Here is a 15,991-nt window from a genome sequence, read left to right as displayed (position 1 = left end):
CAACATAAGGAAAAGCAAGAGGCTGGGGTTGTGGCACAGTGGTTGGGTGAGCACTTGCCAAGCGTGTATAATGCCCCGATCTTACTCTAATTTAAAAGCAAAGTGAGCAAAGAAAATAAGGCTTGGATAAGAGACCAGTATCTATAATATACAGTGGTAGTACTACTGAGTTCCCACTGGCATTCCATAGCACAGTGGCACAACAGTGTAAAAACTGCACCCTGTTCAAAAACACCTAACCATGGGAGTTGAGACTAAATACTGCCCCTGCTTTACCAAGAAATGTGTATTTCTGCAACTGCCGCATAGGGGCTCTTTTTCAAATCTGTGGGAGGGGTAGAGGGTAGATGCATTGTTTCTATTTCACATAAAAGCACTTATAGACTTTACTTGAGGAGGGGGTGTAGGACCAATACATTTCAAGACTTACAGAAAAGCCAGGTGGGCTCAGTGGCAACCCCCTGTCATCCCAATATTTCAGAGGCTGAGACAGAGGATAGCAGGTTCAATGTCAGCCCTCAGCAACATAGTGAAGCCCTCAGCAACTTAATGAGATCCAGTTTCAAGTAACAATTACAAAGGGCTAGGGTGTAGCTCAGAGGTAAACTGTGCCTGGGTTCAATTAAAAAACAAACAAGCTGGGTGTGGTGGAGCATGCTTGTAATTCCAGCACTTGGGAGGCTGAGACAGGAGGATCACAGGTTCCTGGCCGTCCTCAGCTACTTAGTCTGGCCCTCTGCAATTTAAAGAGACCCAGTTTCAAAATAAAGATTAAAAAATAGGGCTGGGGATGTAACTGGAAGGTGGAATGCCCCAGGGTTCAATCCCCAGTACTGGAGGGGAAAAAAACACACCTCGGAGTCTAACAGCTGATTGTACAGTAACATACATGCTTAAAACTTGAACAAAGAACCAAGGTGTTTTCAAAAGTGACTGAGGCAAGAGGATCACGCAGGTTCAAAGCCAGCCCCCCGCTACATAGTGAGGCTCTCAGCAACTTAGTGAGACCCTGTTTCCAAATAAAGTATAAAATAGGCCTGGGAGTATAGCCCAGAGGTGAAAAGGCCCTTGGGTTCAACCCCCAGTACCACCAAAATAAATAAATAAATAAATAAATAAATAAATAAATAAAATAAAACAAAATCCTACTGACAATGTATGAAAATTCTGTGTGCTCCATATTCCTACCAGCCCGTGGGACTGACAATTTAGTTTTGCTACTCTAATGGTGTATGATTGTATCTTGTTATGGTTTTTTTTTTTGGGGGGGGGCAGGTCTGGGAATGGAATCCAGGGGCATTCAACCTCAGAGCTATACCCCCTGCCCTATTTTTTTATTCTTTATTTTGAAATAAGGTCTCACTGCGTTTCAGAGGGCCTAAGTAGCTGAGGCTGTCAGCGAACTGCAATCCTCACAAATCAGCCTCCGGAATGCTGGGATTACATGCATGTGCCACCACCACGCCTGGCTCTCATTATGGTTTTTAATTTTTATTTCTTTGCTGACTACTAGCGAGGTAAGCATCTTTGTGTTTACCTATTGGCCATATTTTAACTGTCTTTTTAGAAAATTTAGCCTGTTCTTTGAGTTTTGATTTTTGTGTACAGAGCTATCAAGTTCCTTTATAAGATATAGGCACACATATTTTCTCTCAGTCTAAGGCTTGCCTTCTCATGTTCTTAATATTCCAAAGGGCAAACATGTCCAATGAATCAAATTTCAGTTTAAGGCTGAAGCTTTTTTCCTGTCTATTAAAACCTTGCAATTCCTTACCAAACATTTTAAAAACTTTTTTCTATACCTTCTTATAAGTTCTATAGTTCTAGTCTTCTTATTTAGATCTATGATACTGAGTTATAGTCTATGTATAACATGGACTGAGTTTATTTATTTATCTAGAGTAAGGAGCGAGGTTCAATTTTTCCTCTTTGAGTGTATACTTGTTTCCACCACCATTTGTTGAAAGATTATTCTTAGCTGGGTTGCAGCTGGGTGGTAGAGTACTTGCATAGCATGTACAAGGCCACGGGTTCCAGTCCCGGCACTGGTGGTAGTGCTGGTGAATCAAAGACTATTCCCCCACCCCCACCCCACTGAAGTGTCTTGTTGCTTTGTGTAGAGCTAAATGACCAAACAATCACAGGCCATTTTCTGAATTCTATTCTGCACCATAGATTTACATATTTATCCTAAGACAATGTCATGCTATCTGGATTTCTCTAGTTTTTTAGTAAGTTTTTAAGTTTTTTAAAAAATCAGGTAATAAGTTCTCCAACTTCTTTTTCAAAATTGTTATGACTAGGCCCTTTACTTTTTGTGTGTGTATGGTACTGAGGATTGAATCCAGGGGCATTCTGCCTCCAAGTTACATCCCCAGCCCTATATTTAATTTTTCTTTTCAAACAGGGTCTTGCTAGTTTGACAAGAATCTCACTGCCTGCTGAGGCTGTCCTCAAACATGAGATCCTCCTGTCTCAGCCTCCCAAGTACTAGAATTACAGGGGTATGCCACCATGCCTAGCTGGTCCTTTTACTTTTCTGCATTATTTTCATAATTAATTTGTATATTTCTTGAAAATAAATGAAATAACCTATGTTCGTTCGTGGACTGGAAAAATATCATTTAAATAGTCAATGAAATCTAAGGGTTCAATGTAATCTCTATCACAATTCCAATGATAACTGAATATACAAAGAGGAAAGAAGCATATCTTTAAAAATGAATTGGTGTTAGGAAGCTGGGTGTAGTGATGCACACCTGTAATACCAGTACCTGAAAGGAAGACAGAAGGATCACAGGTTCAAGAGTGGCCTCAGCAACCTAGCAAAACTTTGTTTTAAAATAAAAAAATAAAAAAGGCTGGCTGGAGTTTGGATGTAGAATGCCACTGGGTTCATTCCCTAGTACCAAGAAAAAGGATGATATCAAACAGGAAAGTCTTCTTAATAGAAAAGGAAACTACCAGATGAATAAAAGACACCTATGGAATACGTTAGCAAACTATACATCTAACAAGGGGTTAATATATATGAAGAACACAGTAGCAGGACCAAATTAAACTGGGCAAAGGACCTGAACAGACAAGACATGCAAATGACCTACGGGTATATAAAAAATGGTCAACATCACTAGTCACCTGTGAAATGAAAGTTAAAATCAATATAAGATGTTGCCTCATACCTATTAGAAAGGCTATAAAAAATAAGTAGGAAAGAAAAAGAACAAGTATTGAAAAGGAGGAGAAAAGGGAACCTTTGCACGCTGTTGGCAGAAATGAGAATTAGTAAGCCATTATGGAAATCAGTGTGGAAGTTTCACAGAATTAAAGATAGAGCCACCACAAGATGCGGATATACTACTTCTGGGTATATACTCAAATATGAAATCGTTCTGTTAAGATATCTGCACTCCTGTGTGTATCGCAGCATTATTCACAATGCAGAGAGATAGAACTGACCTTAGTGTCCACAAATAGATGAATGGATACAGATAACGCGGGCACACACACATACAGACACACACACTGAAATGTGATTGTTTTTTAAAAAAGAAGAAACTTTGTGATCACATCAATGAACCTGGAAGTCATTACATTAAGGGAAATATGCCAGGTACACCAAAAAGACAAATACCACATATCTCACTTATATGTGAAATCTAAAAAGCTGAACTCATAAAAGCACTGAGCAGAATGGTAGTAATTAGGGTTGGTGGAGACAGGATGATGAACCACCATCTTGAAAAGATATTGTTTAAAAGATATAAAATTTCAGTTAGGAGCAATAAGTTCAAGAGATCTATACAAATATGGTAACTATATTTAACTTTATATTTTTAAAAAATTTGCTGAAAACCTATTTTAAGTACAAGTATATAATACATGTTAAGTAGTTCAATTTAGCCATTGCACAATGTATAAATTGCAAAATATCATGTTGTAGAGAATAAATATATATTTTTTATTTGCTAATTTAAAAATAAAATTTAAGCCGGGCGTGGTGGCGCACGCTTGTAATCCCCGCGCTTGGGAGGCTGAGACAGGAGGATCGCGCAGGTTCGAAGCCAGCCGCGCGCGCTGGCTTAGGAGACCCTGTTTCCAAATAAAAAATGTAAAAATAGGTCTGGGAGTGTAGCCCAGAAGTAGAAGGGCTTCCAGGAACCCCAGTACCACCAAAAAAAAAAAAAACAAACAAACAAACAAAAAATAAATAAATAAAATAAAATTTAAAAGCTGGGTATGGTGGTGTAATCCCAGTACTTGGGAGGCTGAGACAGGAGGACTGTGCAGGCTCCAAGCCAACCTCAGCTACTTAGTGAGGCTCTCAGTACCTTAGTGAGACCGTTTCCAAAAAAGGTCCGTGAGTATAGCCCAGAGGTAGAAAATCCCTAGGTACCATTCCTAGTACTACCAAAAAAAAAAAAAAAAAATTATATATATATATAATAAAACTTAAAGTGGGTGTGGTTTTAATTTATATATACTTTAAGTTTTATATATTACTTTAAGATATATATATATATCTTAAAGTAATATATAAATATATATATAATATATATATAAATATATAAATATATATAATATATATAAATATATATAAATATATAATATATAATATATATATAAATATATAAATATAAATATATATATATATATATATATATATATATTTGGGAAGCTCAGACAGAAGGATCACAGGTTCTCAGCCAGCCTCAGCTACTCAAAGAAAAGAATACTGGAGGCTGGGCGTGGTAGCACACACTTGTAATCCCAGCATTTTGGAGGCTGAGACCAGAGGATCCCGGTTTGCAGACAGCCTCAGCTACTTAGTGAGGCCCTCTGTAATTTAGTGAGACTCTGTTTCAAAATAAAGAATAAAAATTAGGACAGGGCCTATAGCTTGAATGCCTCTGGGTTCCATCCCCAGACCTGCAAAAAAAAAAAAAAAAAAGGTCTGGCAGTGTAGCTCAGAGGTAGAATGTCTGAGTTCAATCCCCAGTATCTTCCCCAACTTTTTTAAATAAAATATTTTAAATATTAAAAACCCTGAATTTGTTTTTTGGGGTATACTCAAATAATCCCCACAGACACCACTGCATCCACCATGAGGTGATAAAACTAGTGGAAGCCCTCTCCATTGCCTGTACCAGGCTGGACTTTGAACTTCCAAAACTGAGCTAAAAAAACTTTTTTTAAAAAAAATAAAATTAGCCCACCTCAGATAGTTCATTATTGCAACAACAACAACCAAAAAAAAAAAAAAAAACTGACCAAACAAAATATTGATGTATAAATATTGAGACTTACAATCTATTAATATGCTCCATCACCTCATTCATTCATTTTCATTATATCATCCTATAATTTCACTCTGCAAAGTTCTATAATTTTTCTTGCACACAATTTTCATTTTTGTTTAAATGTATCCTTAAAAACTTTTTGTACAGGGAGGTAACTGTTTTTAAAATTTCAATTTTAAGCCGGGCGTGGTGGCTCACCCTTGTAATCCCAGCATTCCGGAGGCTGAGACAGGAGGATCCTGGTTTGGGGACAGCCTCAGCTACTTAGTGAGAGGCCCTTTGCAACTCAGTGAGACCCTGTTTCAAAATAAAGAATAAAAAAGTTGAGCTGGGGGTATAGCTTGGAGGTAGAATGCCTCTGGGTTCCACCCCCAATGCCCAAAAAAAAAAAAAAAAAAAAAAAAAAAAATGTGCTGAAAGTACAGGTCAGAGGTAGAATATGCCCCTGGGTTCAATCCCCAGTACCACCAAAAAAAAAAAAAAAAAAAAAAAAAAAAAAAAAAAAAAACCCACAAAATTACCTTGATCTGCTGTCTTCGTAGCATGGCAAGTTCTCTCATGTCTCGAAATGGCTGCAGTAAATACTGATAGAGTTCAGTTGTTGCTTCTGCAAGGCTGCTATAGGCTTCATCCTCCATTTGATACAAGTCCAGAAGCTCCACCATACTCTCTGTATTCTTGTGCTTATCCAAGAGCTGGAGAATAAGAAAGTTTCAATACTAAGACAATTTAATATAGTAATCTATAAGTACTCTACTTGCTTTTAACTCCCTCCCTAGCAGTTTGGCACTCTGGGGCCCTAAAAACTTAGGAGGAAACTAAAAGGACTCATTTTACCACTCATCTCCATGTGTCACTACAAGGCCACAGCCGAGTCATGCAGGGGCTGGGGGCATACTCCTGCTTAGCCTATCTAGTAGTGTTCTCCTTTTAATAAACACTACAAGAATAATAACTTAAAGAGGATGTCATTATAAATCAATAACTTAAAAGTTGAATTGTAAAAAAATATTAAAATGAACTCATAAGGTAGGAAAGCAAGAAGAGAAAGAAAAACCAGAGGATACAAAGTAAATAGTCCTAAACCAAATCTTGTCAAGAATTACATTAACTACAACTTAACTAAACATTAAAGGTAGACTGTCAGTGCATACAAAAGAGCAAACCCAGCTATGTGTTGCTTACGAGAGATGAATTTTATTTTATTTTATTTTATTTTATTTTTTGCAGGTCTAGGGATGAAACTCAGGGGCATTTGACCTCTGAGCTATACCCCTGCCCTATTTTTATTCTTTTATTTTGAAACAGGGTCTCACTAAGTTGCAGAGAGCCTCACTGAGTATCTGAGGATGTCTGCAAACTGCAATCCTCCAGTCTCAGCCTCCAGAATGCTGGGATTACAAGCATGCACCACCATGCCCGGCTGAGAGATAAATTTTAAATATAAAGACATAGCCGGGCGTGGTGGCGCACGCTTGTAATCCCCGCGCTTGGGAGGCGGAGACAGGAGGATCACGCAAGTTCAAAGCCAGCCGCGTGCGCTGGCTTAGGAGACCCTGTTTCTAAATAAAAATATAAAAATAGGTCTGGGAGTGTAGCCCAGAGGTAGAAGGGCTTCCAGGAACCCCAGTACCACCAAAAAAAAAAAAAAAAAAAAATAGCCATCTGTGGAGGCTGAGATAGGAGGATCTCAGGTTGAGGCCAGCCTAAGTAACTTAGTGAGACCCTCACTAGAAAAATAAAGAGGGATGGAGGTGTAGCTTGGAATTCTATAGAATGTCCCTGAGGAGTTCAATCCCCAGTTCAACAAAAAATACAAAGACATAGGTAAGTTGAAAGCAAGCAGTAAAGTATTAAGAATGCTGGAGTGAATAGCAAATAGAGTATTACTGGAAATAATATTGAATGTCCCATAAAGAAAGACAAAGAATTCACCAGAAAAACAAGTCATAATAAATGTATACCTAATAACAGAGCTTCAATATACACTAAGCAAAAATGGACAGAATTAAACAAAGGAGGCAAATTCAGAGTTGGGGGTTTTTAGCACTCCTCTCTGCAATAGACAAAACTAGAAAACATTCAACACAAAGATCTGAATAATATCATTAACCATCTAAATGATATTTATGAAAAATTACAGTCAACAACTTAAAGACATTTTTAGTGAGTACCTATGCTAAGCCATAAAATATGTCTCAAAACTTTAACAGAATTAAAATAAGACTTTGTTTTCTGGCAATAAATGTGATTTCTGGAAAATAATCAAACATCTAGAAATTAAGCATGCTTAATTAACATGCAAAAGAATGGATCATAAGAAATATATTTTGAGCTGGTTAATAATGAAAATACAACCTATTAGAATCTTCCTTATTGTAACTTAAGGACACTGAAAAGCAACACTCATCTACACAGTAAGAAAAAAGCTGAATCATCCAGGTATGGTGGTGCACGCTTATAATCTGAGGATTTTGCGGACAGCCTTGGCTACTACTTAGTGAGGCCCTTTGTAACTCAGTGAGACCCTGTTTCAAAGTAAAGAATAAAATAAGGGCTGGGGGTGTCTCTTGGAGGTAGAATGCTCCTGGGTTCCATCCCCAGTACAGCAAAGAAAAAAAAAATTAAGAAAAAAGCTGAATAAATTGAAAATCAACAACTCTTCCTGAATCCATCAAAGAAATGAGGTCACAGGGCACTGTTCCCCAAAATTGATGAGGCAGGCAGGTATAGAGAAGCACAACTTACTGGAGGAAAAACAAACAGAAATCTCTGAGGAAGCAAGGCATGATGGCATGTGCCTGTAGTTCCAGCTACTCCAGAATGAGGAGGATTGGATTGCTTGTGCCCAGGGTTTCATCAGGGCCAGCCTAGGCAATATAAGAAGACTCTGTCTCTTGGGGGGCGGGGGGGGGGCAGGAGGAAAAAGAAAGAAACCTCTGTGGGAACCAAGAACAGAAGAGGAAAACCTAAACTAAGTGGTGAATGGATACAGCTGCAGTGTGGAAAGTTTGAGAGTTGAAGCCTACGGCTCACAATTCTGCGTTTTACTTTTTTTCTAACTCATGTCTTTTATGAACTCACACACAATTACTTGTCTTCTGGTTTGTTGAAGCAAAAAGTCAGGCAGCGCTTGCCACAATAATGTCTGTCAAAGTGGCTCGCCATAAAAACTCCAGCACCACATTCATCTGAAGGGCACTCCCAACCAAGGCAACTAATTTTACTGTTTTCATCGACCTTATAGTATTTTATAGGACAGACAACTTAACCTTCTTTCTCTTATGCATATTTTTCTTGAGAGTGGAATAAGACTACTTCTTCCTTTTCTCAGCACCACTAGGAAGTCTCAACACAAGATGAAGGTGTATTCCTTTCGAATGTTGTACAGACAGACAAAGTTCATCCATCTTCCAGTTGCTTACCAGCAAATATCAATCTTTGCTGATCAGGAGGAATTCCTTCCTTATCCTGGATCTTGGCCTTTACATTTTCTATAGTACCTGAAGGTTCAACCTCAAGTGTGATGGTCCCCATAAGGGTTTTCACGAAGATCTGCATCTTGGCAGAGGTTCCACCGCAGATGGCGGATCCGAAAATTGAGTTTTACTTTCTGAATCAAACTTTCATAGTGAAAATTACACAACACCCCACCTGCTTCTGTATGAAATACATAACAAAGCATTCTGTTCTAAACAAGGCCTGACCTGAGAGAAGCTGTTTAACCAGAGCCTCACCTGTGTGGGGTTTTACCAGAAGCTCACTGACCACCAAGAAGGTCAACTCATGTCCTCTCTTTTCTTCTTGTCTTGTCACAGGATGGGGGTGGGGGTGGGTATAAGAGTGACTCAGATAAACACAGATTATGACAACCCAAAGGCAAAGGCTCACTAAAAGCCTCATACAAGCCAGGTGTGGTGGCGCACACTTGTAATCCCAGTACTTGGGAGGCTGAGACAGAAGGATCATGCAGGTTCCAAGTGAGGCTCTCAGCAACTTAGTGAGATCCTGTCTCCAAATAAAATATAAAATAGGTCTGGAAGTGTAGCCCGGAGGTAGAAAGCCCCTGGTTTTCATCCCCACAAAAAATAAAAAATAAATAAGTATACAACAAAGGACTCATACAGTACTAAAAGAACTGTGGAACACTTTCCACCCTCTATCAACAGGGTGGCTCCTATATAGTAACAGAGATATAATGGGAGAAAAGTGTATATCTCAAATCCTTACATTTCTAGGGAAACCCAAAGAAACATGACAAAAGTGCCACCAAATTTTTGCTGGACATCTAGAAAAACACACAACCTAACCTCTAATACATCATTCTTTTTACCCTGCACACCATACTAAAAAACAAAATACAATTTGAAGAGACAAAGAAACAACCCAAACCAGATCCAGATATTGCAATATTGGGATTAACAGACCAGGACTTAATTAATTGATTTGGGGAATTAAGCCCAGGGCATTCTCCCTTGAGCTACATCCACCAGACCTTTTTTTTTTTTTTTTTTGAAACAGGGTCTCCCTAAATTGCTGAAGCTGTCCTTAAACTGGCTGATCCTACTGTCTCAACCTCCCAAAGTATTGTGATTACAGATATGTGCCACCACACCCAGCTATCAGACTAAGAATTTAAAACAACTATAATTAATATACTAAAAGCTCAGTGGGAAAACTGACAATATGCAAGAATAGATGGGTATTAGAAAAAAGATGGATATTCTCAGAAGAGGAAATGCTAAAAATCAAACCAGTAACAAAAATGAAAAGTGCCTTTGATAGGCTTATCATTAGACTGCTTATACAAAAAACAAGAAAGTCTGTGAGCTACAGAATTGTCAACAGAAACTTCCAAAATGGAAATGCAAAGAGAAAAAGACTTGGTGATGGAATACCAAAAGGGAAAACAAGAGAACAGAAACAGCTAATAAAATAGCAAAAAGGGGGAACTTCCTTAAACCTGGTAAATATTATCTATAAAAAAATCCTCAAGCTAACATGATATTTTAATGAGCCACTAAAAGCTTTCCCAATAAGATTAGGCATAAGGCAAAGATGCCCCCCAAAAAACAATACTATTCCAAATTCCATATATATTACCAGGCAAAAAAGAAGAAATGCACAAGATCTATATGAGGAAAACAATTATATAATGTTGCTGGGCATGGTGGCACACACTTGTAATCCCAGTACTTGGGAGGCTGAGACAGGAGAATTGCAGGTTCACGGCCAGTCTCGCTACTTAAGTGAGGCTCTCTGCAACTTAGTGAGACCTTGTTTCAAAAAAGAGAATAAAACATGGGGCTGGGAATGTAGCTGGAAGGTAAAATCCTCAGGGTTCAATCCTCAGTACCACAAAAGAAAAAAAAAAAAAAACCCTAAATAAATGGAGACATCCCCAAACCCTAAGAATAGCAAATGCAGGAGAAGACATAGAAGAATCAAAACTCTCAGTCACTGCTGGTGAGAATGCAAATGGCAGGGCCACCTTGACAGTCTTCTATACAACCATATTTTACTATTTAACTCAGCAATCAAGCTCCCTTATATTTATCAAAATGAACTGAAAACCTACATCCACAAAAACTCACATGCAAATATTTATAAAATTTTTTATTATAGCTGGACATGCTGGTGCACGCTAGTAATCCCAGCATTTGGAAGGCTGAGACAGGAGGATTCAGTTTTGAGGACAGCCTCAGCTACTTAGTGAAGCCCTTTGCAACTTAGTGAGACCCTGTTTCAAAATAAAGAAAAAAAAAAAAGGGCTGGGGGTGTAGCTCAGAAGTAGTATGCCCTTGGGTTCCATCCCTAGTATGGGCGCGGGGGGGGGGGTTATTATTGCCAAAATCTGGTAGCAACCAAGATGTCTTTTGGTAGGTGACTAGATAAGTAAAATGTCACACCTATACAATGAAATATTTAACCCCCCCCCACCAAAAAAAAATCAGGCTGAAGCTGTAGCTCATTGGTAGGGCATGTGCGAGGCTCTGGGTTCAATTCCAAGCATTGGGGGGGGGCTATCAAGCTACATCAAGATATAAAAAGATTCTTACCTGTACATTGATAAGTAAAAGAAAATAATCTGGAAAGACTGCACAGTATATGATTTCAACCAAATGACATCCTGGAAAAATGTAAAACTACAGAGAAAAAAGACCATTCACTGTTTGCCAGGTGCTATGAAGAAATGAAGCCCTCTAATGAATAGGGTGGAAAGAACTGATCTATTCTTTGTGATACTGCAATGGTGGATACAGGACATTAGTCATTCGTCAAAACCCAGAGAACTGTACCACAGTGAGCACTATGGATTCAGTGAATAAAGTATCAAAAATTGTTCATACACTGCAACAAATGTACCAGAGCAGTGTAAAATGTTAATACAGGAGTACTATGGACAAGAGAAAACTAGTAATACAAGATCTCCGCATTTTTCTACTCAATTTTTCTGTAAGCCTTAAAGTGATCTTAAATGGAGTGTGGTGGTATGTACCTATAATTTCAGCTAGGATTCTCAGGAGGATAAGAGAAGAGGATGGTAAGTCTGAAGAGAGCCCAAGCAACACAGTGAAACCCTGTCTTACAATAAAAAATAAAAAGGGATGTGGATGTAGCTTAGTGGTAGAGCAACTGCCTAGCATGGATAAGGCTCTGGGTTCCATTCCCAGTACCACATACACAATACATACATACATACATACATACATACATACATACATACATACTGGCCTTTAAAGTAAAATCTATCAAATTTTTAAAACGATGATGCACTGGGCGTAGTGGCGCACGCTTGTAATCCCAGGACTTGGGAGGCTGAGATGGGATGATCACAGTTCACGGACAACCTCAGCTACTTAGTGAGGCCCTCCGCAACTTAGTGAGACCCTGTTTCAAAATAAAGAATAAAAAATAGGGCAGAGAGTGTAGCTTGGAGGTCAAATGCCCCTGCGTTCCATCTTCAGACCCGCAAAACAAACAAACAAATAAACAAACAAACAAATAAACAAACAAACATGATGCATTCTGAACTACATCTCCAGCTTCTTTTTGAAAAATATCCTCCTAAATTGCAAAGACAGGCCTCATACCTGTGATACTGCTGCCTCAGTGTCCCAAGTACAAGACTATAGGTGTGCACCACCACACCAAGTTGGTTGTGTGTGTGTGTGTGTGTGTGTGTGTGTGTGTTAATGGAGATGGTACCCAGGGGCATTCTACCTCCAAGCTACACCTCTAGTGCTATTTATTCTTTTATTTTGAAACAGGGTCTCACTAAGTTGCAGATGGCCTAAGTTGCTAAAGCCAGAGAATAGGCAATCCTCCTGTCTCAGTCTCCCAATTATTAGGATTACAAGTGTGCACCACCACACCCAGCTTTTTTTAAATTAGAGGTAGCTTCACTAGCAAAAGGAAGCAATTCTAGGCAAAATTGGATAAAAATTAATGGAGTGAAATAATGTACATCTTCTCAATAGTCTTATACTGCATTTTGCTATTTTTCAAATAGCAATGACAGTAACTTTGCCAGAAAGCAATAGCTTTTTTCTTTCTTTTTTGCGGTACGCAGGATGAAATCCAGAAGCATTCTATCTACCTCTGAGCTACACCCCCAGCCCATTTTTAGTCTTTATTTTTGAAACAGGGTCTCACTGAGTTGCAAAGGGCTTAAGTAGTAGCTGAGGCTGTCCATGAACCCAGATCCTCCTATCTCAGCCTCCCAAATGCTGGGATTACAAGCATGCATCACCACAGTAGGCTATTATAGCTTTCTAAACTCTTGGTCATTAGCAGAATACATAAATGATTTACATTTGTTGTTTATTCAAAAAAGTACTATACAGTTGACTGTCCATGGTATACCCAGCATTGACCTGAGTTTTCCTTACTGATTTATCCAACAAACACTTCTGTGTTTCTACTCTCAAGTAGACGCTGCCAGACACTGAAGACACAATGGTGAAACAAAGTGGACACCATTTCTGCTTTCAAGGAGCTTTACTTGAAGTCTAGGGGGGAATGAGATATTGATAATACTGCAAGTAGGTTTGTAGACTGCTGATGTGGACACAGATCAAGCTACATGGGATCTTGCTTTATGACAAAAGCAAAGGGAAAGAAGTAAATTTTTGAGTTTCGCTTCAAAGATCTCTCTGGTAGTGCCGGGTGTGGTGGCACACGCTTGTAATCCCTGTGCTTGGGAGGCAAAGACAGGAGGATCAACGCAGGTTTGAAGAGACCCTGATTCCAAATAAAATATAAAATAGGTCTGGGAGAGTAGCCTGGAGGTAGAAGGATTCCACCCCCAGTACCACCCAAAAAAAAAAAAAAAAAATCTCTCTGGTACCAGGTGAGGTGGCACACATCTGTAATCCCAGCTACTAAGGAGGCTGAGGCAGAAGGACTGCAAATTTGAGGCCATCATGGACAATTTAGCAAGTCCTCTCTCAAAAAATAAAACCAGGTGTGGTGGCCCAGGTTTATAATCCCAGCATTTGGGAGGCTGAGACAGGGGACAGCCTTGGCTACTTAGTGAGGCCCTTTGCAACTCAGTGAGACCCTGTTTCAAAATAAAGAATAAAAAAATAGGGCTGGGGATGTAGCTTAGAGGTAGAATACCCCTGGGTTCCAACCCCAGTACTGCAAAATAAAAAAATAAGTAGGAACTGGGAGTGGTGACGCATGCTTGTAAATGTAGTATTTGGAAGGCTGAAACAGGGGCCATCCTGAGCTACTTAGTGAGGCCCTCTGCAACTTAGTGAGGCCCTGTTTCAAAGTAAATAAGTAAATAAATAAAAAAAAATAGGGCTGAGGGTATAGCTCAGGTAGAATGCCCTGAGTTACCACACCCTGCTTATTCCATTTCTTAAGAGGCTAAGACAGAAGATTCCAGGATGGAGGCCAGCCTCAGCAACTTAGCAAGACCCTGTTTCAAAATAAAATAAAGGGGGAAGGGGTATAGTTTGGGAAGTAGATGCCCCTGGGCCAGGAGTGGTGCACACTTGTAATTCTAGCATTCGAGAGGCTGAGACAGGAGGACTGTGTTTCGTGGAAAGCCTCAGCTACTTAGTGAGGATCTCCACAACTTAATGAGACCCTGTTTCAAAACAAAGAATAAAAAACAGGGCAGGGGGTATAGCTCAGAGGTCTAATGCCCCTGAGTTCCACCTCCAGACCCGCCCAAAAAAAAAAAAAAAGTGCCTTGGGCTGGCTCAATCTCTAGTACTGCAAAGGGCAGGAAGGGGTGAGTAAATTATCCTTAATATCCAAAACTATACATGTAACTTTTCCAAAAAAAAAAAAAATGTATGAGTGGTTGGGATTTTAGCTCAGCTCCTAGCACTTCTAATATTGTAGCGTCAATCCTTGACCCTAGAAACTGCCCCCCCCCCCAAGAAAGTTAAGTTAAAAATTCGGGAGACTGAAACCAGAGGATTGCGGTTTGCAGACAGCATCAGCTACTACTAAGTGAGGCCCTCTGCAACTCAGTGAGGCCCTCTGCAACTCAGTGAAACCCTGTTTCAAAATAAAGAATAAAAAATGGGGCTGGGGGTATAGCTCAGCGTAGAATGCCCTGGTTCCATGCCTAGTACTGAAAAAAAAAAAAAAAGAAGAAGAAGAAGAGAAAAAGAAAAAGAAAAGAAAAGAAACACATATAACAAAAACGAGGGATCTGCAGTTTGAAAATGATACAAACTTCTCTTCCTGGGCCTGGCTCCAAATCATTATTCAGATGGGGCTAAATCTGGTGTGCAGTCATCTATTTTAAGCAGTATGTGAAAAGTAGGATTATGAAAGTAGCGGCAGCTGCTGTGGAATGATCAATTTCTAGTCATAGAGCTCTTCTGGTCTCAGAAATGAGTTCTGACTGAAGGCAAGGGTGCTCACCTCCACCGAGGCCTACCATCTCAAGGCTGCATGCAGCACAGCAGAAACAGAACAAAGATGTTAAGGAAGAGGATAAAATTTTTTTCCCTTTTTTCTTTCTTTTTTCTTTTTTTGCGGGTCTGAGGATGGAACCCAGGGGCATTCGACCTCTGAGCTATACCCCCTGCCCTATTTTTTTAATTCTTTAATTTGAAACAGGGTTTCACTGAGTTGCAGAGGACCTCACTAAATACCTTAGACTGAAGTCTCAGCCTCCTGAATGCTGGGATTACGAGTGTGCGCCACCACGCCCAGCTAAAAATTTTTGAAAATTAGTTTCTGTCTTATACGTTAAGACAGAAACGAAGCCGGGTGTGGTGGTGCATACTTATAATCCCAGCATTCAGGAGCCTGAGACAGGAGGATCGTGGTTCATGGACAGCCTCAGCTACTTAGGCCCTTTGCAACTCAGACTCTGTTTCAAAATTAAGAATAAAAAGCAGGGCTAAGGGTGTAGCTCAGAGGTAGAATGTCCCTGGGTTCAACCCCCAGTACTGAAAAACAAAACAAAACAGAAATGAGCTTTCATAATGAATCATAAACTATTCTTTTACATTTGGGGCCAAGAAAAAGTATATTTATAGACAGAAGTTCTCTTTTATTTCACTTGAAAATGGAAAAATTTAAGATGATGATTTTCTACCCAAGTCTCAGGGATAGTGAAACTATTAAAAGAATGACAAAAATAAACGCTATTATTTATCTTCCCCATAAAGATAATAGTATCTCTCAATAATAGCCTCCCACACCACCACCCTGGC

The 15,991-nt window shown here is 39.3% G+C and overlaps 1 protein-coding gene and 1 pseudogene across 2 annotated transcripts in view; both read right to left on the bottom strand.

Annotated features, from left to right (window-relative positions):
* Window positions 1-15,991, bottom strand: part of JMY (junction mediating and regulatory protein, p53 cofactor) — a gene marked incomplete at both ends in the record, with an annotated part of 85,154 nt that overhangs the window by 51,991 nt on the left and 17,172 nt on the right. Inside the window, one exon of the mRNA XM_080711627.1 lies at window positions 5,822-5,995. Coding sequence (XP_080567753.1) covers window positions 5,822-5,995 — 174 coding nt within the window. The remainder of the gene's footprint in view (window positions 1-5,821; window positions 5,996-15,991) is intronic.
* On the bottom strand, window positions 8,391-8,861 carry LOC308274160 (ubiquitin-ribosomal protein eS31 fusion protein-like; annotated as a pseudogene). The gene has a single exon. The product of its transcript is annotated as a ubiquitin-ribosomal protein eS31 fusion protein-like (transcript).

The sequence above is a fragment of the Muscardinus avellanarius genome, assembly GCF_963383645.1.
Source record: "Muscardinus avellanarius genome assembly, chromosome: 1".
Taxonomy (NCBI): domain Eukaryota; kingdom Metazoa; phylum Chordata; class Mammalia; order Rodentia; family Gliridae; genus Muscardinus; species Muscardinus avellanarius.
This window is presented reverse-complemented; position numbering and strand designations above follow the sequence as displayed.